This window comes from Podarcis muralis, chromosome 7 (assembly GCF_964188315.1).
Source record: "Podarcis muralis chromosome 7, rPodMur119.hap1.1, whole genome shotgun sequence".
NCBI lineage: Eukaryota > Metazoa > Chordata > Lepidosauria > Squamata > Lacertidae > Podarcis > Podarcis muralis.
In genome coordinates this window covers 83,501,365-83,524,332 of record NC_135661.1, presented here as the reverse complement: position 1 = coordinate 83,524,332, position 22,968 = coordinate 83,501,365, and the positions used below count along the sequence as shown (strand labels likewise).

General features: G+C 51.8%; 1 protein-coding gene across 2 annotated transcripts; it reads left to right on the top strand.

Moving 5' to 3' along the window:
• The first annotated feature begins 242 nt into the window (after window positions 1-242).
• Window positions 243-22,584, top strand: NOP53 (NOP53 ribosome biogenesis factor). 2 transcript variants are annotated; one of them, XM_077932275.1, is made up of 13 exons: window positions 243-495; window positions 2,832-2,896; window positions 3,099-3,183; window positions 4,230-4,432; window positions 7,125-7,195; window positions 7,285-7,380; window positions 8,488-8,592; window positions 11,741-11,938; window positions 14,779-14,954; window positions 15,587-15,653; window positions 19,044-19,120; window positions 20,718-20,774; window positions 22,505-22,584. In XM_077932275.1, exons 1-13 carry the CDS (start codon window positions 266-268, stop codon window positions 22,509-22,511), a joined length of 1,437 nt encoding a protein of 478 aa, XP_077788401.1. In that variant the 5' UTR covers window positions 243-265; the 3' UTR covers window positions 22,512-22,584. The 2 variants fall into 2 exon arrangements, with proteins under 2 accessions (XP_077788401.1, XP_028597995.2); XM_028742162.2 differs by lacking the exon at window positions 22,505-22,584 and having other exon boundaries at window positions 20,718-20,778.
• Window positions 22,585-22,968: the final 384 nt, after the last annotated feature.

Genomic DNA, 22,968 nt, shown 5'->3' with positions numbered 1-22,968 from the left:
GGTTGGGATGGATGACCCCCGTGGCTCCGTACAATTCTACAATTCAATGATGATGATGATGATGAGGGGAGGACGGCGCCTTTAAATCTAACACCGGAAGTTGACCTCACCTGTCCCTCTCCACTCCCCGCCCTCTCTCTTCCTATGGCGGGTGCCTCTCCCAAAATGGCCACCGGAAGTTGACTGTTCTCACTTCCTGTTCCGCGCAGAAGGAAAGCGACGCCGGCGCCCTGCCCCCTCGACTCGCTCTTTCTCGTGGCCCAAGATGGCGGCGGCGGCTCCTCTTGGTGCTGCTTCTCCTCCTGCCGAGGCGGCCTTCCTGGGCTTCGGCCCCAACTCGCGCGACCCGGGCCGGCTCCCTTCGCGGCGGGCGGGCGGCCTGGGCGCCAGGAACCGCAAGAAGGGCTGGAAGCGGTGGCGGGGGCCGGAGGCCAAGCTCGGCCGGGACCTGGGAGACTGGCTGGAGGAGAAGGCGGCCGAGCTGAGGCAGCTGGGGTGAGCCTGGGGCCGAATCTCCTCGGCGGGGGCGCGGGGGGCGGTCGAAGCCTGGAGCCTCCAGGTTTGGGGGCAGCCTATATCATCCCCCAGGAGGGCTGGGGGGCCGACCCCTCACCATACTCGGCGGGGGCGCGCATGGTTTGCCTCAGAAGGGGTCTCTGGCCATGACCCAGCAGGGCTGGAATAGGCTGACAAACAGCCCCCTGCTGGGTCAGGACCCAAAGGCCCAGGACCCAAACAGCCCCCTGCTGGGGCAGGACCCAGAGGCCCAGGACCCAAACATCCCCCTGCTGGGGCAGGACCCAGAGGCCCAGGACCCAAACAACCCCCTGCTGGGGCAGGACCCAAAGGCCCAGGACCCAAACAGCCCCCTGCTGGGGCAGGACCCAGAGGCCCAGGACCCAAACAGCCCCCTGCTGGGTCAGGACCCAGAGGCCCAGGACCCAAACATCCCCCTGCTGGGTCAAGACCCACAGGCCCAGGACCCAAACAGCCCCCTGCTGAGTCAGGACCCAGAGGCCCAGGACCCAAACATCCCCCTGCTGGGTCAAGACCCACAGGCCCAGGACCCAAACAGCCCCCTGCTGGGGCAGGACCCACAGGCCCAGGACATAAACAGCCCCCTGCTGGGTCAGGACCCAGAGGCCCAGGACCCAAACAGCCCCCTGCTGGGGCAGGACCCTCGCCCAGCAGCAGCCTGTTCTCATAGGGGACAGCCAGATAGATAGATGCCCACAAGCTTTTCTTCTCTGGCGATCCCTCGTAGCTGAGTAAGATTGTCTTCCATGAACATGGTCTTAACAGTGAGTCTGTAATTGACTGTGGAGGCCAATTCTGGATCCACACGTCATTCCATAGCGGGGATATAGGTTTCCGGGTGGGAGTCGATCACGGTGTGGATTAGCCAAGCGGTCCTTCCTCTTAGCACGTTTCTCCCTTGCGTCCTGAGTTCGAGTGTCTTCAAAGAAGTGTGCATGCACACGAAAGCTCATACCAATAACTAACTTAGTTGGTCTCTAAGGTGCTACTGGAAGGATTTTTGTTTGTTTGTTTGTTTGTTTGTTTCAAAGCCCACGACACCTTTGGTAAAGGCTGTTCTCCAACTGGAGCGCTCGCAGGCCAGTGTTTCCCAGTTGTCAGTGTTTATACAATATTTTTAAAGACTTGCCTTGAGACAGTCTCTAAACCTCTTATGTTGACCGCCAAGAAAATTCTGAACTTAAAAATGGAAGCACATGCTGGTGGAACCCTCGCCACTGGTGATTCCCAGTCTTTGGTATTCAGGGGCTCAATGGAGGGAGGACTTGGTTGTCATGGCTACTGATAGCCTTGTGCTCCTTAGTTTCCAGCCAAGTTGGCTTTTGGATTGCTCTTCTATACTATTTTAGACATGTGGTTTATATAGTTATGAATGTGTGTTTATCTTGTGCAATTATCAACATTTATTCTATATTTGAGACCTTAGAATTCCTATAACTGCCCATCCCTCTGTCTTGTGGCAGTGAATTCAATTTTTATACCGCCTTTTATCATGAGGTCTCAGCTATGTGTTGTGTGGTGCAGTTCTTCACTTGTCCCAAATCTCCCACCTATCAGGCTTCATTGGATCGACCCCATAGGGTTCTAGTATTACAAGAGGTAGCGGAAACAACCTCTCTATCCACATTTCCCATGTGTGCTTTCTTGTGCCTGCTTGCCTTTCTTCGTAGAGAAGTGGAGAGGTTGAAGATGAAATAAGCAGAGGGGTGCTGAAGGACCGATAGTTCTGGGAGGAGTCAATTGCAGAAGTGCAGGGAGATAATTACTAGGGAGTACACGATGATGCACCCACAGTTATGGAACACTGGTGTGCAGCAGATATTATGGGCTGGAGTAGAGCCCACCCACCTCCAGGAAGCCAAACCTCTGAGAGGAAATGTTTTGTTGGCGCAAATAGCCATTGTGGGTGCAGATCTTGAGGGCATTGTGGAGTGGCCTGAGATTTGGATTGGCAGTGTTTATTACTGCATTGTTTATATATATATATGCCACCTGAGAAGCTCAATGTAATGTACTGTATGTGGTTCTCCCCCCCCCCCATATTTTATACTCACAGCAACAACCCTGTGAGGTAGGTTAGGATGAGAGATGGTGACTGACCCAGGGTTACCCATTGGTCTTCAGGACTTGAGTGGAGATTCAAACCCTGACCTCCCATCACTAAACACTATACCACACTGTCTCTCAGTGTTGTTATAATGCAGGAGCAGAATGGTAGCTGTTGGCTATATATCTGGGGCCTGGAGAATAGTCTTGCTGTAGTGGTCCAAGTTTATTTTTTCCCTTCTCTCCAGAGGACCTGTGTCAGAGAAACCCAACGAAACCCTCTTCTTCGTAGACACTGGCGTTCAAGAAAAAGGTAAGAGGCTGCAGCAAACGAGAAGAGTCAGCTTGGGTTGTGAATACCAGAGAAACTGGAGCCTGGATCAAAAGTGTTCCCACTGCATGCAATATAAACCGCCTCCTGGAATGGGACTTGCGACTCCTGCTCTCAACTTGCTTCATCGTGCTGTTTGTTGGTTGTGCTTCTGATGAATCCTTGGCTTGCATTTTCCTTCCAGGCCGAAAACAGAAGTGTGGCAAAGAGAAGCCGTTGAAGATCGACTTGATCCTGCAGCCGGATTCCAAAGTGCCTCCACCCAAAGAGTAAGTCTTCTTCTGGGTTGTTCACAACAAACTGTAGGAAACCCCATTGCCTGTCTGGTGCTCTTGATATCCCCCATCTTAGCCCTGAGGCTTTGAGCTTTAGGGAGACAGTTGGAGGCAAGAGAGGGAGGGTGCGGCCAGGCAGGATAAGTTGTAAGTTTGGGAGCGCCAGCACTAACTTGCATAACACCCAGCAGGCTGCCCTTCGCACAGTCTCTTTACACAACTTAGTTCACTGAACTACATTGGAGCCTTTTTCTTACTATACATATGACCATATTGTAGGTACTCCTCCAGGAGACTCTGGGAATAGAAATTCACAGTAATAATTTCCTTCCATTTTGTTGCCTGTCAGATTCTCAGGGAATTGTGAGTGTTTCTCTCCTACTTTTTGAATTTTTCAGTATTTCCCCTCCCCACAAAGTTTAGTTCAGCAACACTTTCATCATATGACTTAGAGTCTTTAGGTTGCACTCTTTACAGCTCTGTGGCTTCCTTTCCAGCTGGTCAATGTCCTCCTTCGAACTACCATTCTCTTTCGGTAGCTTGCCTCCCCAACATCCCATGGGCTTCAGAGGAGGAGGCCCTGTTCTTGTTGCCCTGAGATTAAAGGTGCTGCTGCTACAGTACCGGGAAGTAAAGTGAGGGAGTAACCAGAGGGTTTTTCGAGTTGCTAGGTATGATTCAGGAAGTGGGGGAAAGGGATGGTTCAGGTCCTGAAGAAGCTGCCTTGTGCAGTATCAGACAGTATTTATCCATTTACCTCATAATTGTCAGCATCGGCAGGGGGCAGATCCAGCCCAGTCGCCTTCTCAATCCTGCCTGCGGTCGGTCCGGGAATCAGCGTGTTTTTAAATGAGTAGAATGTGTCCTTTTATTTAAAATACATCTCTGGATTATTTGCGGGGCATAGGAATTCGTTCATTATTTTTTCCCAAAATATAGTCCGGCCCACCACATGGTCTGAGGGATGGTGGACCGGCCCACGGCTGGAAAAGGTTGCTGACCCCTGTGCTTGACCAAGAACTTGTCTTTGTTCTCCTTAGCATCCTCGCCCACCAGGTTCCCAATGGCAAGAAGCTAAAGAGGAAGCAGCGGCTTTGGGAGAAGTTGATGGAGAAAGGGGTGGTGCCACGGAAAGAGCGCCTCCTTCAGGAGAGGTTGCAGAAGCCCCCGGCGGTGAAAGCTGCAGAAGCAGGCAGCGGCATCGATCCTTCCAGGACGTTCTATGACATGTGGTCAGACTCAAGTAAGTCGAGACGGCAGTCAGGTGCAATAATTCTATCCCTATCCCTAGAAAGAGAGAGGAGTCTTGTGAGTTACAGGTAGGTGGGTGGGACTTGAGAGTTTCACTGCTGCTACCCCACCCCCCTTTATAAACAGGTGTGGTGGATTAGAGGTTACATCCTTTTGGAAGGTCCAGCAGGTGAGCATAGCTTCATGGTTTGGTTATAAGTCAGCAAGCCAGTTTTCATGGGATATTGGGCTTGAGTGGGGTTCTAGGTCTCCTGAAGGGTAAAAAGGTAAATAACCCCTGGACGGTTAAGTTCAGTCAAAGGCGACTATGGGGTTGCAACGCTCATCTCACTTCAAGCCGAGTGAGCTGGCGTTTTGTCCACAGGCAGCTTTCCGGGTCATGTGGCCAGCATGACTAAACCACTTCTGGCACAAAGGAACACCGTGAGTGCCCGGAAACCCTGTTTACCTTCCTGCCACAGTGGTACCTATTTATCTACTTGCACTGGTGTGCTTTTGAACTGCTATGTTGGCAGAAACCGGGACAGAACAATGGGAGCTCGCCCCATCACACAAATTTGAACCGCCAACCTTCCAATTGGCAGGCTCAAGAAGCTCAGTGGTTTAGACCACAGTACCACCCATATCTTGAAGGTCATTCTATGTGGCCCAGCTTCGCACGTAAGCTACAGGCCAGTTCCTTTGCGTGCAGCATTTGCGTGTATCTGGAGGGAAGCTCTGGTGGCCTGTGAGGGCTTTGGTGTCCAGCTAATTCAGTAGGATGTTGGTCTGTGTGAAACCCTATATGGATGCAGGCTTTCGCCCTCCAGCATCTCTCATACATTTGCTCTAGAGATGAAGGACAAAGTTGTGTCACCCTTCCAAATATCTAGTTGTCCCTGGTTGCATTGCCATAGCTGACGGGGGCTGAGAACACCCCACAGTAGGTGCTTTTCCTGGAAACATCTGAGAGTCGTGCAAGGAACGGCTGGTGCATTTTGCATCAGGTTGTCTTCTCACCTGTAGCTCCTCGCCCTTCTGGTCATGTTTTCTGCGGCTCATCTTCCCTTCTCCACATCTTCGCTTCATGCCTTGCGGTGCCATGAATGGCATGGGTGAAACCTTCTTGAGGAACCCAGCCACCTAATCTGACACTTCTTGAACCCAACTCCACTTTTCAGCGATGCCGTTTTTCAAAAACAAAACAAAACCCACCCTAGCTGCCCTCTCGAGACTTTTGCAACCTGGTTGCTTGTTCGAAGTTATGTTTTGCGGGTAGAATGTGCCTGGTTTGCAAGGGCTGAACAGAAGCTTAAAGGCAGCGATTTGAAATGTCATTTCATGCTTGGTGTGATGCAGACGTGATACCACTTGCTGCGCCATTTATTCACTTCTTACTTGCGCAGGTTGATGTAGGTGTGCCTGTTACCTAGATGGCCATCCTTTGTGGTCTTGGGGCATGTTTGTGTGTGTGTGATTGTGTGTGTGTCTCTTCTAGGGACATGCACTGTACATTCCCCGCTGCCCAACACGTGGTTGAATCTCTTTATCTCTAGTAGACGTACCTGTAATCACATGCGTGTATCGGCTTCCTGGTTTTGTCTTCATCCCCTCCGCCTTTACTACGGTACAAGATGTGTACCTGTTCCAGCTTTTAATCTCTTCAGCTGGGAGGGGAAGGAAGTCAGCGTGGCCTCCGGATTCTATCTAGGTCATGGCCCAGTGTCATGCTAGCTTTCTCCAGGAGAGGTCAGCACTTATACAGCGACATGCTGAAAAGGATCTTTTTTAGGAACCCAGGGGTGGAATCTCTGCTGCGTCTCTCTTTTCCTCTACCCGCCCCCCAAATTAAAATAAATCCTGGCTGTTTTAAGAATTTGTGTTATCTTAAAAATTACAAGAGCTTCCGATAGTTAGAGGAGAGATGCTGAGAGCTATTCCTCTTGAGTTCTCTTTCCAGCTTTGGCTGGGAAGAGGCGGGGAGACGAAGAGAGCACAGGCTGGCCTCTGGGACTCTCTTCTGTGACCCGGAGACTGCAAAGGGCAGCCCGATGGCAGAGAGAGTCATCTGCTGGGTTGGCTCCCTAAGCAGACGTCCCCAGTTGGCCAGGCTGGCCCTGTGGGATTTCCCCTTGCGGGGAATCCCTCCCACATGCTCTGCATGTTGCTTCCAGCGGGAGTTGCCTGGCGCTTCTGGCTCAGCGAACAAGGTGGTGGGCGGTGATTGGCATTTCTCTCCATCCCGGCTGACACTCATTCAAGCAGGTTGGAGCAGCTACAGTCCTCCCTCCTTCGCTCCCCCTCCCCTTTTCTCCCCTACCTTCAGGTGCCTGCTGTGTTTATCCTTCCCAGCTGCTGCTGCCGCTGCCGCCTCCTCCTCTCTTCCTGCCACCCCCCCCATCTGCTTGGGGTCAAAGGTTCAGGGCTAATCTAAGTGCTTCACAGGACAAAATGACCTCCCTCCAGGCCACTGTCCGGTTCCCGTGGGTGGCTGGAACGTGACTGCCTGCCCACACTCTCTGGCCAGGTTGGCAACTGTTGCCAGAGCAGAGCAGGCCGGTATGTGTGCTGATGGGGGGAGAGTTGAGTGGCTGCAGCCCCAGAGGCTGCATCTCACACCTTGTTCAGAAGAAGCAGAAGCTCTGGCTCTCGCTGGCCTTGTGACATGTTTTCTTTCTCCTCCCCTCCCTTTTTTGTCTTCCCAGACCCGCTGGACAAAGCCCTGGCTGGGAAGGATACCTGGTTCCTGGAGCAGACCAAAAAACAGCCTGTGAAGGTACGTGGGGGGCTTCGCTTTTGAGCAGGGGTGGTTGCGTGGGGAGCCGGGGGCCGCTTCAGCCTCTCTTTTCCTTTATCTCTCCTTAGCGCCCGGAGCGTCTGCAGAAGCCTCGATCTCAGCTGCCGGCCGTGGAGGTCATTCCCCCAGGAGGGTCCTACAACCCCAGTTTCGAAGCCCACCAGGTATCTGCAAGCCTTTCCACCTGTGGGGATGTGGCTGCGGCACTGCTAGGGATTGGCGAAGGAGCCATGGGTAATGGGAGGGGGCATAGGCAACGGAGGCACCAGGGGAACACATCACACTTTTTTGAAGTGGGGGTGGGGTACCGTTTTCAATTCAAGGGCCACATTTCCTCATCAGCAAGCCTCCAGGGGCCACATGCCAGTGGCAGGCAGGACTAGAGTCAGATTTGGACAGCGCAGAAGTTGTGAGTCTCAGCTATGTGCAGCGGGCTAGATTCAGTTAGAGGTGTCTATGCACGTACACACATTATTTTTTATCTGTTGTATTACATGGATAAACCACCTTCACCTTCAATGGAGCTCGAGGTGGGTTAGGCTAAAGCAGGGGTCAGTAAACTTTTTCAGCAGGGGGCCGGTCCACTGTCCCTCAGACCTTGTGGGGGGCCAGACTATATTCTGAGGGGGAAAAATTGAATTAATTCCTATGCCCTACAATTAACCCAGAGATGCATTTTAAATAAAAGCACACACTCTACTTATGTAAAAACACCAGGCAGGCCCCACAAATAACCCAGAGATGCATTTTAAATAAAAGGACCCATTCTACTCATGTAAAAACACTGAATCCTGGACAGTCCGCGGGCCGGATTCAGAAGGCGATTGGGCCAGATCTGGCCCCCGGGCCTTAGTTTGCCTACCCATGGGCTAAGAGATGGTGACTGACAGCATGGTCACCCAGCATTAGCTTCATGCTGAGTGGGGGATTCGAACCCTGGCCTCTCCCAGGTCATAGTCCCAGCACTCTAACCTTTATGCCACACTGGCTCAGCCAGCCAGCCAGGCAAATGAGTGATATCACAGTTTAATAAAGCATTGCAGCCAGGAAACAGCACCAAGGGAGGGTGTGGAGCAGGGCTGGTGAGGTACGTAGCTTGAGAAGGATCCTGAGGGCCAGACGGAGAGGGCTGAAGGGCCACATTTGGGCCTTACTTGGAAGAGAGCGTTCCGGGATGAGTGAAGCAGTCCCTTACACATCACAGCGGAGGTCCCACGAGGGATGGCTAGGCCTGTTCCTCCACTGTTCACGCCGCTCCCTTCCCCTTGCAGGCCCTCCTCCTCCAAGCCCACGAAGTCGAGCTGAAGAAGCAGAAGGCAGCGGAGCGATTGGAGCGTCAGCTGAAGTTTCCCACAGTGGATGAAGCTCCCACCGAGGTGAGTTTTTGCCCCTGCAGAAGGGAGTTCCACCACTGAGGCTGTTGGGGAATTGACCTGCACCCTTGCTGGCATCCTGACCTTGTTCTTGGAAGGAGAAAAACAATAGCAGAAGGAGCAGAGGTGCCACCATTGGACCAGAGGATTGGATCAAGTGAAGACTTGGTCAGGATATCCTGGGGCAAGCTTCCCCAGCCTGGTGCCCTCCAGATGTTGGACATGGACTCCAGACCGTTGGTTAGGGATTATGGGAATTGGAGTCCCAACAATGACGTTTGGAAGTTGCCAGGTTGTGGGGAGGCTGTCTTAGTTTTGTCCTCTGCTCTCAAGGAAGCAGCAGTGTGTCCTGTTTGTGCAAAGAGTGCAGGGGGCCTTGTCTTGGATAGAGTCAGTCAAGCTCTCCTGTCCGTTACCTTCTCCTAAGAGCACATCATTATGCCATCCTTTCCATGTTTGCCAGGGGTGACGGTCACTAAAGCTGCAGAGGCCCATAAAATGACAGTGGCTCATCTAGGCCGGGGCTTTTCAAGCTTTCAGTCTCAAGTAAAAGGCTTCCCACATTTTCGTCCCTGCTCAGTCGCATCTGTGCATTACAGGAGGAGATTCTTGGGGTTGGTAGAGGGAGGAGTTTTCAGCATCTGCAGCTGCCCAGTGTGAAAGGAGAGTTTGCAAAAGCTCACAGAAGCTGTCTTTTCACGGACGCTTAACCTGCTTCCGCTATTGATCTTCCAGAGAAGCCCCGGCTAAACTTCCTAGGGATGCAGCGTGAGAATTACAGGTTTAAGTAAACACGTTGACAGTTCAGGTGCTGCATGACAAGATCACAATTTGTCACTTCCTGGCTTTTTACTGCTTTTCAGTAGGTGTGATCCTGGAGGGGGTGAGCTGTGGTGTCGCAGCCTGGCAGCAATAAGTCATTGTGTTATGTAGATGAAAAGTTGCCACTTGGTGGCTCTCAGCCCCTCCTCGCTGAATCCTCTTTTGCGGAGGACCAGGAAAGGGTAATGTGGCCGCTTTGCCCATGGTTAGCACCCCTCTCCCGCTAGAAGCAAGCCAGTTTCCTCACTTGGCCCAAGGAGAGCGTATATTTAGCCTCCTAATAGGCCTTAACCCTACAGCACTGTATCAGTTTAAAGGGATGTGCCGGCCTCTGAGAAGATGTAAATAATCCTGCCCAGAGGTGCCAGGGCCTGGCACTGAGCAGCAGCAGCAGCCTCCCACCAAACAGCAAAAGCCCCCAAGCCTAGGGAAGGAGCCAGGAACCAGCCGAAGGCTTGGAAGAGTCATGCAAGATCCTGGGTCTTTCTGTACGTCGAATTTAAATGCAGCTGAGGGCTTTTAAGTGTTACTTTTTGGAGTCAGAGACTCAATATGAATGCGTTGGTATGAGGTACGTGCGTTTCCCATTTTGGGTGCCATGCCTTGGCAGTGATCAGCCTTCGACTTACCGTATTTTTCGCTCTATAAGACGCACCTAGTTTTTGGAGGAGGAAAACGAGAAAAAAACTATTCTGAATCCCATAAGCCAGGACAGCCAGCGGGATCACAGCTCAGCGATCCTGCTGGCTGTCCTGGCTTATGGGATAGCCACGCGCAGCCTCTCCCCGGCAACGGGATCAAGGCTCCTGTTGCCCGGGAGAGGCTGCGTGCGGCGAAGGCTCCCCCAAGAGCTGCGCTCCCTTTAAAGAGCGCATGGAGAGTGTGTGCAGCTCTTAGGGGCTTTTCCCCGAGGAGGGCGGCTCTTTAAAGGGAGCGCTGAGCAGAGCCTCCCGCCTGCATTCACTCCATAAGACTCACACATTTCCCCTTACTTTTTAGAAGGGGAAAAGTGCGTCTCACAGAGTGAAAAATACGGTAATCATTGCCAGTGGGGATTGGGCAAGACTTGCTGGAGAAACCAAGCCAGATTCTTGTGTTGAAATACAAAGCCCTGGTCAGCGTGGGTCCAGGATAAGGGCCCCAGAGCCCTTGTATCCCTGCATAGTCACTGAAATCCAGAGGAGCACAGTGACTGTATTGCTAATTAACTGCTTAGATAATGGCGATGCTGCTGTGGAGAGGTCAGAGGGACCTTCGGCATCCCAATAGCCTGGGTTGTATCCAGTGTTAGTCATACTCAAAGTAAACCCATTGAAAGTGAGGGGGTTACTGGATTGTTTTGGTTTTACCATGTATTTTGTATTCTCCTTTTGTGTTTTTCTGTTGTGAACTGCCCTGGGATCTTCAGAAGAAGGGCGGTATTTAATAAATAACACAGCAATAATAACTGTTAGCTGTCCTTCCATGTATAGAGGCCCGGTTGGCCTCCACTAGAAGTCATATAGCCATATAGCATCGCCAGGCCCTTGCAAAGGAACACTCTTCCAGCAAAGCTTTTGCTCTCTTTTTGACCTTTAGGTATCGGTTACAAGACATGTTCTTGCCAACAGGCCTTTTGTAGCTGCTCAATTTTCATTTTTTAAAATGTTGACCTGCCTCATTCTTTATTTTGTGTTTCAGTGTCGGGCACTGATATTTTATGATATGGCTTATGATTCTTTTCTTTTTTAAAAATAAATTTTCCATTTTAACAATCCAATCAAATCACATTAAATATTCCAAATTATACAAATTCATATTATATAGTCCAAATATTCCGCCAAATTATAAATTTTTATTGGGACTTCCCATGCTTCAAGTTCGGTGGGGCTCTGATCATCTTATATCTCTACTGCCTTGAGTTTCCAATAGTTCCTTTAAATCTTCCTGTTGTTACCCTCCCTTCCTTCTTTCATGGCCTCTGAGTTGTTTCCACAGGCGAGTTGAAGTAAACAATGATATGCTTCTGTGTGAATTTAGATATGGCTTATGCTTCTATAGGTAAATGAAATAAAACCACACGGGGTGCGCTGAACCCCTGTCAGGCTCTGCTGGCCCCTTTCAGATATATTGATGTGCAAGCAGAAGGTATCATGCAGAGTGAAATGGGAAAGAGCTTTTTTACCTTTGCAAAGGCCTGCTTCTCCCTAAGAGAGTTGGTGCATCCTTTGAGGACAATTGATTGAACGCTACCGGCCGTTCAGAGGAGACGCAGCCCAGGCAAGGTGTGCGCTGTTTCTCTCCATCCCCAACCCATTCCTAATGATGCAGCTTCCCTCCGCACTTGCAGGAGACGGTGTTCCAGGAGCAGTGCGAGGGCCTCTTGGAGGAGGAGTCAGACGGCGAAGGGAGGCAGGAGAGCCCGTCGGAACCTCAGGAGGGAGAGTCGCAGGCGGACGCCGCTCCCACACCTCGTCTGCCCCGAATAGCGGCAGGAGAAAAGAAAACAGAGCGCCAGCGGAAAAAGGAGAAGGAGGCCAAGCGGAAGGTGGGTTTGCCCTCGGTCTAGTGCAAAACTTACACACAGCCCCAGATTTGTGGTTGTGCCTGAGCCCCTCCCTTATATCCCAGAACCATAGAGTTGTAGACTTGGAAGGCTCCCTAGAGTCTTCTGGTCCAACAGACCTCCAGAAATGCAGGAATTGCAGCTAAAGAATCCCATATAGATGGTCGTCCAACCTCTGTTTAAATACTGAGGTTCCCCTTTACGTTCTGAGGTAGTCCGTTCTGCCGTGGAACTGCTCTTACCCTCAAAGTTCTTCCTGAAGTGTAGTCAGGATCTCCCTTCACGTCGTTTGAATCCATCGTTTTGGGTCCTACCGCCTGGGGCAGCAGGAAACAGCTTGCTCCACCTTCCATGTGGCAGCCCGTCGGGTACAGTCGTACCTTGGAAGTCGAACAGAATCCGTTCCGGAAGTGTGTTCGACTTCCAGAACGTTCGGAAGCCACGGCACGGCTTCTGATTGGCTGCAGGAAGCTCTGCAACCAATCGGAAGCCCCGTCGGACATTTGGCTTCCAAAAGAGCATTCGCAAACCAGAACAGTCACTTCGGTGTTTGCAGCGTTCGGGACCCAAAATGTTCGAGAACTAGGCTGTTCAAAAACCTAGGTGTGGCTGTATTTGAAGATGGCCTGTCATGTCAGCCCTCAGTCCTCTGTTAGGCTAAACACAACCAGTCAATGCCTGGTTCCCTGCACCTTCCATCTTGAATCAAGTTCAGCCAAGTATTCAGGCATGTTGTTTTTCTAGAGCAGGGGCCCTCCGGGGGTGATTGGACTCCCAGCTCCCCATTAGCCCAAGGCAGTGTGGACAATGGTAAGAGGGGATGTAGCCCCAACAGAAGGCCAAGGGTCCCCTGTCCCTGTTGTGGAACATGTCTTGGAAAAAATGGTTCGCTGGTTGAAAAACTTAAAAATTGCATATGTAGAATATCAAGTGGCCGGGGGGGGGGATTCCAGTTGTAGTCCCCCCTCCACCCCAAAATTATGCACCTGGGTCTTTGAGTGACGTTTTCTTGGTCATATCTGGCTCATTGCCTTTGGGGCCATGGGTTGATTTGCATCAGGACTTTGACCTGGGACTCCCTTTCAATACTGTGGTGGACTGAAGGAGGGTGCACCTCTTCCCCTCATATTCAGAAGAATAAATGCTTTATTCTCAATGTTCATTGTTAAAGAAATTAACTCTTCTTTGTAAGACCTTGTCTGAAAGACTTCCCCAGCTCCTATGTGGGACTGAAAAGATAAGGTTGCCTTTGGTCACCCTCTAGTCTTCAGACTGTGCATGCCATACACTTGAAACACACATGTGACCTTCTGCAAAGGATCTTGCGAACTGAGCCACGTGCCGAGGCGGCATTTGAACTGGGGGCACCTTCCCTCACAGCTCAGACTCTCTTCAGCACTATGCAACAATAACTATTGTTGTTACTGTTACTATTACAGTGGTACCTCGGGTTGAGAACTTAATTCGTTCTGGAGGTCCGTTCTTAACCTGAAATTGTTCTTAACCTGAGGGACCACTTTAGCTAATGGGGCCTCCCGTTGTTGCCGCCGCACGATTTCTGTTCTCATCCTGAAGCAAAGTTCTTAACCAGAGGTACTATTTCTGAGTTAGCGGAGTCTGTAACCTGAAGCGACTGTAACCCGAGGTACCACTGTATTTCTATACCATCCTTCATCTGAGAATCACAGGGTGGTTTACAATATAAAAATACACAGCACAGCAACAAACAGTAACAATAACACACACTCCCCAGTTTAAAAGGTCACAGATTAAACTAATTAGCCAATGGCTAATTACAGCTGAGTTACCATAGCCTTCCCTGCCTCTGAGGTGTGGGTGTGGGCTGTTTCTCTATTCTCTTGTCTCTGGAAGTGAAGCTTTCTATAAGCACAGCCACAAAAGGGGCTCGCGGTTGCATGCGGTATGGCAGGTTCCCACAAGGCCTCTGGTGAACAGGGCTGTCCGTGCGCACCTTGGTCCTGCTGGAACACAGAAAAACTACAAAACGGAATAGCTAGAGGATTCGGCTTCCTCAGCACCTCCCTTTCCTGTAAAATCAAACAAGACATTTCTGGCCCCGGTGGTTATGTGCTTGAAAGAATCTTGACATTTCTTTACTGAAGTCTCAGAAACCAGTGGGAAGTAGCTTGGTAAAAAGCAGGGGCATTTTCTTGTATGCATAGCTGCTTCCTCCTCTTGAGCTGCAAAAAAAAAAATTCAAATTAAGAGGAGCCAAACCTCCATAGCCCATATAGACTGTACGATCTAGCTTTTCCTCGAGGCAAAGTTTGGTGCAAAACGATAGTAGTTCTGGTGCAGGGATGCACAGACCAGTCGCCCTGTGAGTGCGTAAAATGCCCTTTTGTTTTGTTTCTCTCTGTGTATGTTTCTACACACGCCCGTCCTCCTTCCTGTGCAGGCACCTAAGCCTCTGCCAGGGCTTGCTCCCTGAGCTGCCCTTGAGAAGCCGTGGCAATCGGGGCTGCCTTCTGGGCCGCCTGCCAGAGCGAGCCTGATTATCCTCTCCACCGATGCTGCTGCGGCTCGCGAACACGCGGCCATCTGGCCGAGCCTGGCGCCTGCCATCTGCTCCCTGCAGGAGCTACGCGGGAGCAGGGAGGACGCCAGCTCTCGGGGACGACCACCTCTCTGCTGAGAGAGAGAGAGAGAGGTCCAGCGATCCTGCGCTGGCAAGAGGGAAGGGGTTTGCCCTGGACTACAGAGCGCACCGTGGACAGCAAGGGGCAAAAGCGAGGAGGGAAGCCATTCTCTCCAGAGATGCTGGCTCATCCTCTCTCTCTCTTTTTCCCCTCTGTGAACAGAAAGCTCGGGAAGCGCTCGAAAAGGCGGCCCGGCTCCGGCGGCAGGAAGTCTTCCAGCTGCGCGCCATCCGGCTGCAGGTGAAGCGGAGGGAGGCGGAGCTGATTCGCCGGAAACGAGAGCGGGAGGCCAAGCGCAAGGCGGAAGAAAACAAGCCCAAGAGGCTGGGCAAGCTCAAGTAAGAGCCTGTTGAGGGGGACGCAAGGCTGGGAGGAGGAGGAGCTTGGCTAAGAGACGCCACGGATACTGACCCCATTCTCTCCACCCCTGCCAGGAAGGGAGCTCCGAAGCAGAAGGCCCGGTCCTTGTCTCACACTTCTCAGCAGGGCTAGAAACTCAAGATACATTAGCTAGGTGCCAAATGGCTCCTTAAAGCAGGGTTTGAGGAATGTCTCGTTGCCATTTTGGGGCAGGGCTGCAAGTCTTGTTTTTCAAAGGATGGACTGACTGTGATCGATTCTCGGTTAAACATCTGGCTAGCTCAGAGGACCACCTTGAGCCCGGTGGAGAGCTTTGAGAACTTTAAAGGAGAAAAGTCACTTGATCCAGGGACAGTCCACATATATATTGGCCCATTACGACCTCTCTTTCTGTACAGTGCTCAGAAAAAGCGTTTTCGTACCCTGAAATTCATCCTGAGTGTGCAGATAAATTATAACGGATAGAATTCGACATGGTGGGGTATTAGTGTGTGAAAACGGGAATCTTCGCTCAGTCGCAAGCAGCCAGTAGCCAGGTGCAGAATGCGCCTGGCGAATTTTGGACACTGCTTCTCAGCGGCCCCTTTTGTTTTCCCCTCTTGTGTGGCAGGTATGAAGATCCTGACCTGGACGTGCAGCTGAGTACTGAGTTGGCAGAGTCCTTGAGGACGTTGAAGGTGAGCATTTGCAGGGCAGGCAAGAGGCTGTATTCAGCTTCCCCATCAATTCCCTTGGTCCCGTTGCTGGGCCCCCCCTCCACTTCTCTGCCGCCTCTTTGTTCTCTCTTGGGGTTGGCACAACCCTCGCTGCCCGCTTTCAAGCCAGCCCTTTTCAGAACGCAGCTTTCTAATTAGGCCGCCCACTCCGAAGATGGGCAGCCCGGCCTTGCTGGCGTTCAGAGGGGCTGCCGAGCGGAGTTAAGAGAGCCCCTTTGGAGTTGAGGGGTGGTCCGTTCCTCTCCAGGGGCCTCTGCGCTGTGCCCCCCCCCCTGCCCGCCCGTGCCTGCCTTCTTCCTTCCCTTGGTGCCCAATGATGAGACCCATCCTTGCGCTCGGAGAATTTGCAGCAATTGCTTGCTGGGAATGTGAAGTTCCCCAGGGGCTCCCTGGCCCTGCCGAGCAGGTGAGGACTGGGGAGCTGAGGCGCCCAAGGAAAACTCTCCTTTCTTCTCTCTCTCTCTCCCCCCCCCCTCCACTTCCCAATTTGGAAGGGTTCCCCCATGTCTGGGTACTGCACGGCCAACAGACTTAGAAAACAGCATCTCCAAAGGTGTCCTCCCAGAGTTGCTTACTGCCAACGTTTGTGCCCCTTCTCTGGACCAGCTTGGGTCAGGGAGACCCACAAATTCATCCCGGGATCTTGAGCTCTCAAACTCATCTCCTCTCCACACAGTTTGGGCCAGTGGCTCCTCTAAAAAAGGCGTTTTTGCAGCATAGCAGTTTGCGCAGCCTACTAAGGAGTTGCAGGCATGGAATTGCCGAGTTGGAAAGGGACCCCGAGGGTCATCCAGTCCAACCCCCTGCAATGAAGGGGTCTCAACTTCAGTCATACACAACAGGTGGCCATCTAACCTCTGCTGGAACGAAAGAATAAAATTCAAAACAGTATCAATTAATTGCACATTTAGTTTAGAACAATTTAGGTCAATTATTTCTGCAAAATTTGTGAACTTGATCCTGTGGTGCCATTTCTTTCAAAGTCACTTACACCTCCTGCCGCCCCCCCCTTGCCCCTTAGTGCCCCCCCAGCGGCCAACAGAGCCCACTAAGGGGACACCTGCTCTGGACAGTGCTGACTTCCTCTTCCTGTTGGGTGTGACCTTCACCTTCCTGCATCAGCTGACTACCATGGAGGGAGGCGGTGCTGCGTAGACACCCCAGGATGTTCTTCAGCATCAAAATTAACATGATACAGTGGTGCCTCGCAAGACGAAAAGAATCCGTTCCGCGATTCTCTTCGTCTAGCGGTTTTTTCGTCTTGCGAAGCAAGCCCATTGACAGCTTAGCGGATTAGCGCTACAGCGGTCTAGCGGCTTTCAGCGATCAGCTGTTAAGTGGCTTATCAGCGGAACAGCTGATAGGCGGCTTAGGAAAAGGGGGGGCGGGAAAAACCCGCGGGGACTCACAAGATTTTTTCGTCTTGTGGAGCAACCCCATAGGGAAATTCGTTTTGCGAAGCGCCTCCAAAACGGAAAACCCTTTCGTCTAGCAGGTTTTCCGTCTTGCGGGGCACCACTGTAGATGGGTCTTTCTGCATTTGACTATCTGAGATGCCACAGAGGGATTTCATGTCAGTAGAGAGGCTGAGCTTCTGGCTTCTGTGGCCAGTAGCCCGAGAGAGGGGCCTGTTCTGCCTGTGTGTTGATTCCCCTTTCTCTTGAAAAAACTTGATCTGCTGAAGTAGCCACCTATAGCCGTGCACGGTAGCAGAGGTGTGTGGTGTGAAGAATTAACTTCCTTTGGCATTTGCCTTGCCTTTGTTGCCTCTTAGTCGTGGGGAGCAACCCCATCAGAGGGCTTGTCTGCATGCCCCTATTTCACAGTGTCCTTTCAGCAACCCCGCGATTGGCGAGCTAGTTTGGGATTGCGGCTTCTCCAGCACCAGCCAATGAGCTTCGAGGCTGAGAAGGCTTTGGAGGTGGGCCCCCCCCCCCCCCCCGCGACTTGCCAAATGCTCTGTTCCCTCCCTCCCAGCTCCTCACACCTCCCCCCTCACAGGCAAAACTCCCAGAGCTCATGCAAAACACCTCCATCCCAGGGAGCAGGAAGGCACCTAATGAGTGTACGTGAGGAGTTGATGTTGTGCGAAGAGTTGCGCCCCCGACACCTGCAGTGTCTCTGCTGGAGGTGTTGGTGCAAAGAGGGGAGGGCTTCGTACAGCTGTTTCTCTCACACACACCCCCCCCCCCGTTTCTTCACTGTAAGGAACACGGCTGAGACTCTAACTTTCTGGTGCAAAAGGGAAACTCTCCAGCCAACTGTGCTGTGGGAAACGGTTATAATTTCCAGGAGACCTGGTGTGGGGAATCTCTGGCTCTCTGGATAATTCACCAGGGCCAACTCTCAGCCCCAGCGATCAGGGCTGGGGAAGATGGGAGTTTGAGCCCAAGAACATCTGTAGAGCCACAGATACCTCCCCAGAACCAGTCTCTGTGTTTGACTGTTACGGGCAAACTTGAATGTTTGTGGATTCGGGGTTTTTTTAATCCCCAACTGTGTGTTTAATTTTGGGTTGCGTGTAAGAGAAGGTGGGGTATTTTGATCAGGGCAAACAAACCTTCACGGTTTCGACATTGGCAGTGGGTTTTAGGGGAAAGAGGTGTTCTGAACCGCAGGCCCAAAGCGGGGCTTGTGTGAATGGTTGGGCACAGGGATACCAAGGACGTCAAAAACACGAGTGATCTGTTCTAGTGCTTTATTAAAGAAAGGTGCAGACTTAGAGGAAATAGGTTTGCCAGTTCTCCTAGCCTTTGCAAAAGCAGGACAGATACCACAGCAGGGAGACGGTTTGTCTGTGCCCAAGCAAACAGTCACACATTCTTTATACACAAAGCAGCAAACATCACTCTGGCCTGGACCTCCCATCGCTTCCCCTGCCCAGATGACTGCATAGGTGGCAAATACCCAAGCGTTACCCCTTTCTGGTCTCAGAGCCCAGCACCCCAAGCCCATAGATAAGGATAGCAAGTGAATATAAACATATATGAGCTCGTTGCTGCAACAACTACCAATTCATTGTGGGGTTATCTTGACTACCAAGATGGTGCTTGCAGAGCTTCCGGAACAATTTCCCTTTGGTTTAGCATGTGAAGGCATCCAGGCACAGTTACTTCTCTTCGCCTTCTCCCCCTTCTCTGACAACCTGGATGTTGAGAGAACCAGTGAATCCAGGTGTTGGCTGAATTTCCCCAAAGACTAGCATGATCAAGACTGCATGGCACATTAATGGGTACTTGACCAGGAAGGCTCTCCCGCCACAAGCCCCGGACTATCGGGATACCACAGGTCTCCTTGTGCTTAACATGAACCCAGATCTGTCACGAGTTCTGTTTCTGCTTCTTCCTGCAGCCCGAAGGCAGTATCCTGAAGGACCGGTTCAAGAGCCTACAGAAACGCAACCTCCTGGAGCCCAGAGAACGTGCAAAGTGAGTGGGGTGGCACCGTTGGCAGGGGTGACTCTTCACCCTTAACACAAGGAGCCCACTTGATTAATGTTTCTTAACTGGAAGAAGGCAAGCCAGAGTCAGCAACTCCTGCAGAGAGATGGGGGTCAGCCTCCTCTGGTTGGTTCTTTAGGCCGCAGGGAGTCTTTCACTGGAAACACTTGCTGGGCAGCCATCGGTCCAGGGATGCTGTGGTCGCATCCTGCATTGCACATCCAGCATGGAGCTGGAGGGGAGGGAACGAGATGATCTTCCAGCTCTGTAATCCTGAGTCTCTTGTTACTTCCTCCAAGCGGTTTAGCAGGTCTCTGATGCCACAGTGGCGCGCCCAGATTCAGGTATTAATGAAGTAAATTACCCCCAGGGGGTGGGTAACTCCCTACACCTGTTGCCGGCTGTGGCCTCTTTAAAGTATGGGATATCGTGGGATTATCCACACTTGCTTAAACCTCTGATAAGATTTGCACGTTCCAGAGAGGAAGCAGAGATTTCAGTGAGTTGAGAGAATCGGCAAGGTCAGAGGGTCTCCTCTTGCTCCTCTCATTCATACAATATAAGCAGCAGCAGGATAATGCTGGTGTCTGTCTCTCTTCCTCCAAAGAACTGTGCCCCTCACCACCAGCAAAGATTCTTTCTTATTCATTCATTCATTTAATTTATACACCACCCTATACCCGGAGGTATGAGGGACGCGGGTGGCGCTGTGGGTTAAACCACAGAGCCTAGGGCTTGCCGATCAGAAGGTCGGCGGTTCGAATCCCCGCGACGGGGTGAGCTCCCGTTGCTCGGTCCCTGTTCCTGCCAACCTAGCAGTTTGAAAGCACGTCAAAGTGCAAGTAGGTAAACGGCATTTCCGTGCGCTGCTCTGGTTCGCCAGAAGCGGCTTAGTTATGCTGACCACATGACCCGGAAGCTGCACGCCGGCTCCCTTGGCCAATAAAGCGAGATGAGCGCCGCAACCCCAGAGTCGTCCGCGACTGGACCTAACAGTCAGGGGTCCCTTTACCTTTTTATACCCGGAGGTCTCAGGGCCGTTAAGTCGTTGTAAAAACTCTGGGAGTTCTGTGTGGATGTGGAATGGCCTTTTCCAACTCCATGTCCACCAGCTTGGCTCGCGGCCGATGGGGGGGGGCAGCTTGTAATCCAAAACACTGGAAGGCAACCACTTGCGGAGAGGGCGGGTGAGGCTGATGTGTAGACCCTTTCGGCCTGTTCGCAAACGTGTGTCCAGCACTTGGATTTCTGTATGTGAAGTGGCAAATCAGAGAGCCTTTGATTCCGCTTCACAGCAGCTCAAAACACCGTGTTGTTGTTTGAAGATGTTGCTTCACATCTTCAAGCGGTGAGTCACAAAGTGCAATAGTCGCAGCTCTCCTGAGGACTTTGGGGGGAAACGTAATCTCTAAGCCTTGATGCGGGTGGGAGGGAGAGAAACCTTTCAAGGGAGGTGGTGTGTGGCCTTTGGAGAGGAGGTGTCTCTGCAGCCAGGTTGCTGTGCTTGGCTCTGGGCTGGTGTGTTTAGTAGTTCCTCTCACTGAGGACTGTAAAGTCCCTAAACCTCTTGTGTCTTCCTTGCCAGGTTCAAGAGGAAATACCGGGTGAAGTACGTCGAAAAGCGCGCCTTCCGGGAGATCACGTAAGTGGTGGCAGCGCTTTGCCCGATAGTGGCAGGCTAACCAGTCGCTCTTGCCCCCTGCCCCTCTAATCTTAGTCCACCGTCCTTGTATTTATTACTTACGTACACAGAAATGCACAGCCTGCCCAGCTCAGAGGCATCGTTACTCAGGTTGACAACAGCTAAAATCGCAGCAGCAGCATCGCACAGCCCAGACGGGCATAGCGAACAGAAACGCCGTCTTCAGATAAAAACATCTACTGGCCAAGGTGAAAGCCTGCCAGAATAATAACAGCAAGAGGAAAATACCTTTGCCAGCTGGGGCAAGACAGCCAAAGCAGGGGCCACATAAATATATTTTAAAGATGGGAGCGGGGACTCCTTGCAGTATTAAGCAAAGCACTTGGCACATAAGAGGGGAGATGTGCCCTTGTGTGCTAGCTTTCTCTCTGCGTGGAGTCATTTCCATATGGGGATGTCTGTGAGTGGCACCCCCACCTCTAGTTGTGGGGTGGTTCAGTTCATTCTGCCGCCGCCGCCACCTCCTTGCTGCCTCATACTGTGGCCCGCCTCAGGTTTGCAGTCTGGTAGCCATGGGACATGGGTGGCACTGTGGGTTAAACCACAGAGCCTAGGACTTGCCGATCAGAAGGTTGGCGGTTCGAATCCCAAAGACGGCTGTTGCTCGGTCCCTGCTCCTGCCAACCTAGCAGTTCGAAAGCACGTCAAAATGCAAGTAGATAAATAGGTACCACTCTGGCGGGAAGGTAAACGGCGTTTCCGTGCGCTGCTCTGGTTCGCCAGAAGCGGCTTAGTCATGCTGGCCACATGACCCAGAAGTTGTATGCCGGCTCCCTCGGCCAGTAAAGCGAGATGAGCGCCACAACCCCAGAGTCGGCCACGACTGGACCTAATGGTCAGGGGTCCCTTTACCTTTACCTTTTAGCCATGGGAGAGGAGGCCTGAGGGTGCCAGGGTGAAGATGCGAGGAATCCTTAACAGGCATTTGAGTCTATTTGGGGGATCAGGCTGTTCTTCTGGGAGTGGGGCAGTGGCTCCATCTTCTAGATGCCCTTGGATCTCAGGCTAGTGTATGAATGCCCTTTCCTTAGCCTCTGAAGCCACGGGGCAATTGATAGTGGAGTCCTTTCCAGGAGGCAGGGTGCACAATGCTTCCGGTGGTCTGTGGTTAGGGCCAAGCTGATCTTCCCCTCACTGCTGTGTTCTTCCTGCTTTTGCCCAACTAAACCATCTTGATAACTCCATGCACAACATATGTGTTCCTCCCCCCTGGAATCCTGGGAACTGCGGTTTGCTACAGGTGCTGGGAACTGTAGCTCTGCGCGGGCAAACTACAGTTCCCATAATTTTGGGCCAGGGAAAGGATGTGCTTCAAGCACATGGTGTGTACACAGCCCAAAGCAAGTCTCATCTTAATAATACAATAATAATAAAATTTTATTTATATCCCGCCCTCCCCAGCCGAAGCCGGGCTCAGAGCGGCTAACAACAATAAAATAGTACAGCATTCTAAAATCACTTCATTATCTTTGCTTGGTTCTTGTCCTCTGGCCTTTCTTTCGGACCCAGTTCAGCTGGTTTGAGCATCTCCCATCTAGGCCCCTCTCTGCCTCCCAAGCTTACACTGTTGCCTCTTCTTTTGAGAGAGATCCAGTCGTCCACTCCTGGTGTTGCTTCTGACTCCCCTTAATTCATTGCTGTTCTCTCTTCTCTCCCTCCCCATTCTGCAGGTTATAGAACACGGATTACGCCAGAGCATCCCAGCAACTCACTGTTTCCCCAATCTTTCATTAAAATTCCATAAACCTCACTCAGATTGTACCTATTCTCTCTCTCCTCTCCCCGATCACCCCATTTGTCTTGAGTGTGCAGACATAGGATGTCCCCCTTCTTGAGAGCCAATGTGGTGTAGTGGTTAAGAGCGGTAGTCTCGTGATCTGGTGAACCGGGTTTGATTCCCTGCTCCTCCACATGCAGCTGCTGGGTGACCTTGGGCCAGTCACACTTCTCTGAAGTCTCTCAGCCCCACTCACCTCAAAGAGTGTTTGTTGTGGGGGAGGAAGGGAAAGGAGAATGTGAGCCGCTTTGAGACTCCTTAAAGGGAGTGAAAGGCGGGATATCAAATCCAAACTCTTCCTCTTCTTCTTCTTCTTGACTCATTGTGCGAAGGGGCCCAATCAGTCACCTCAAGTCC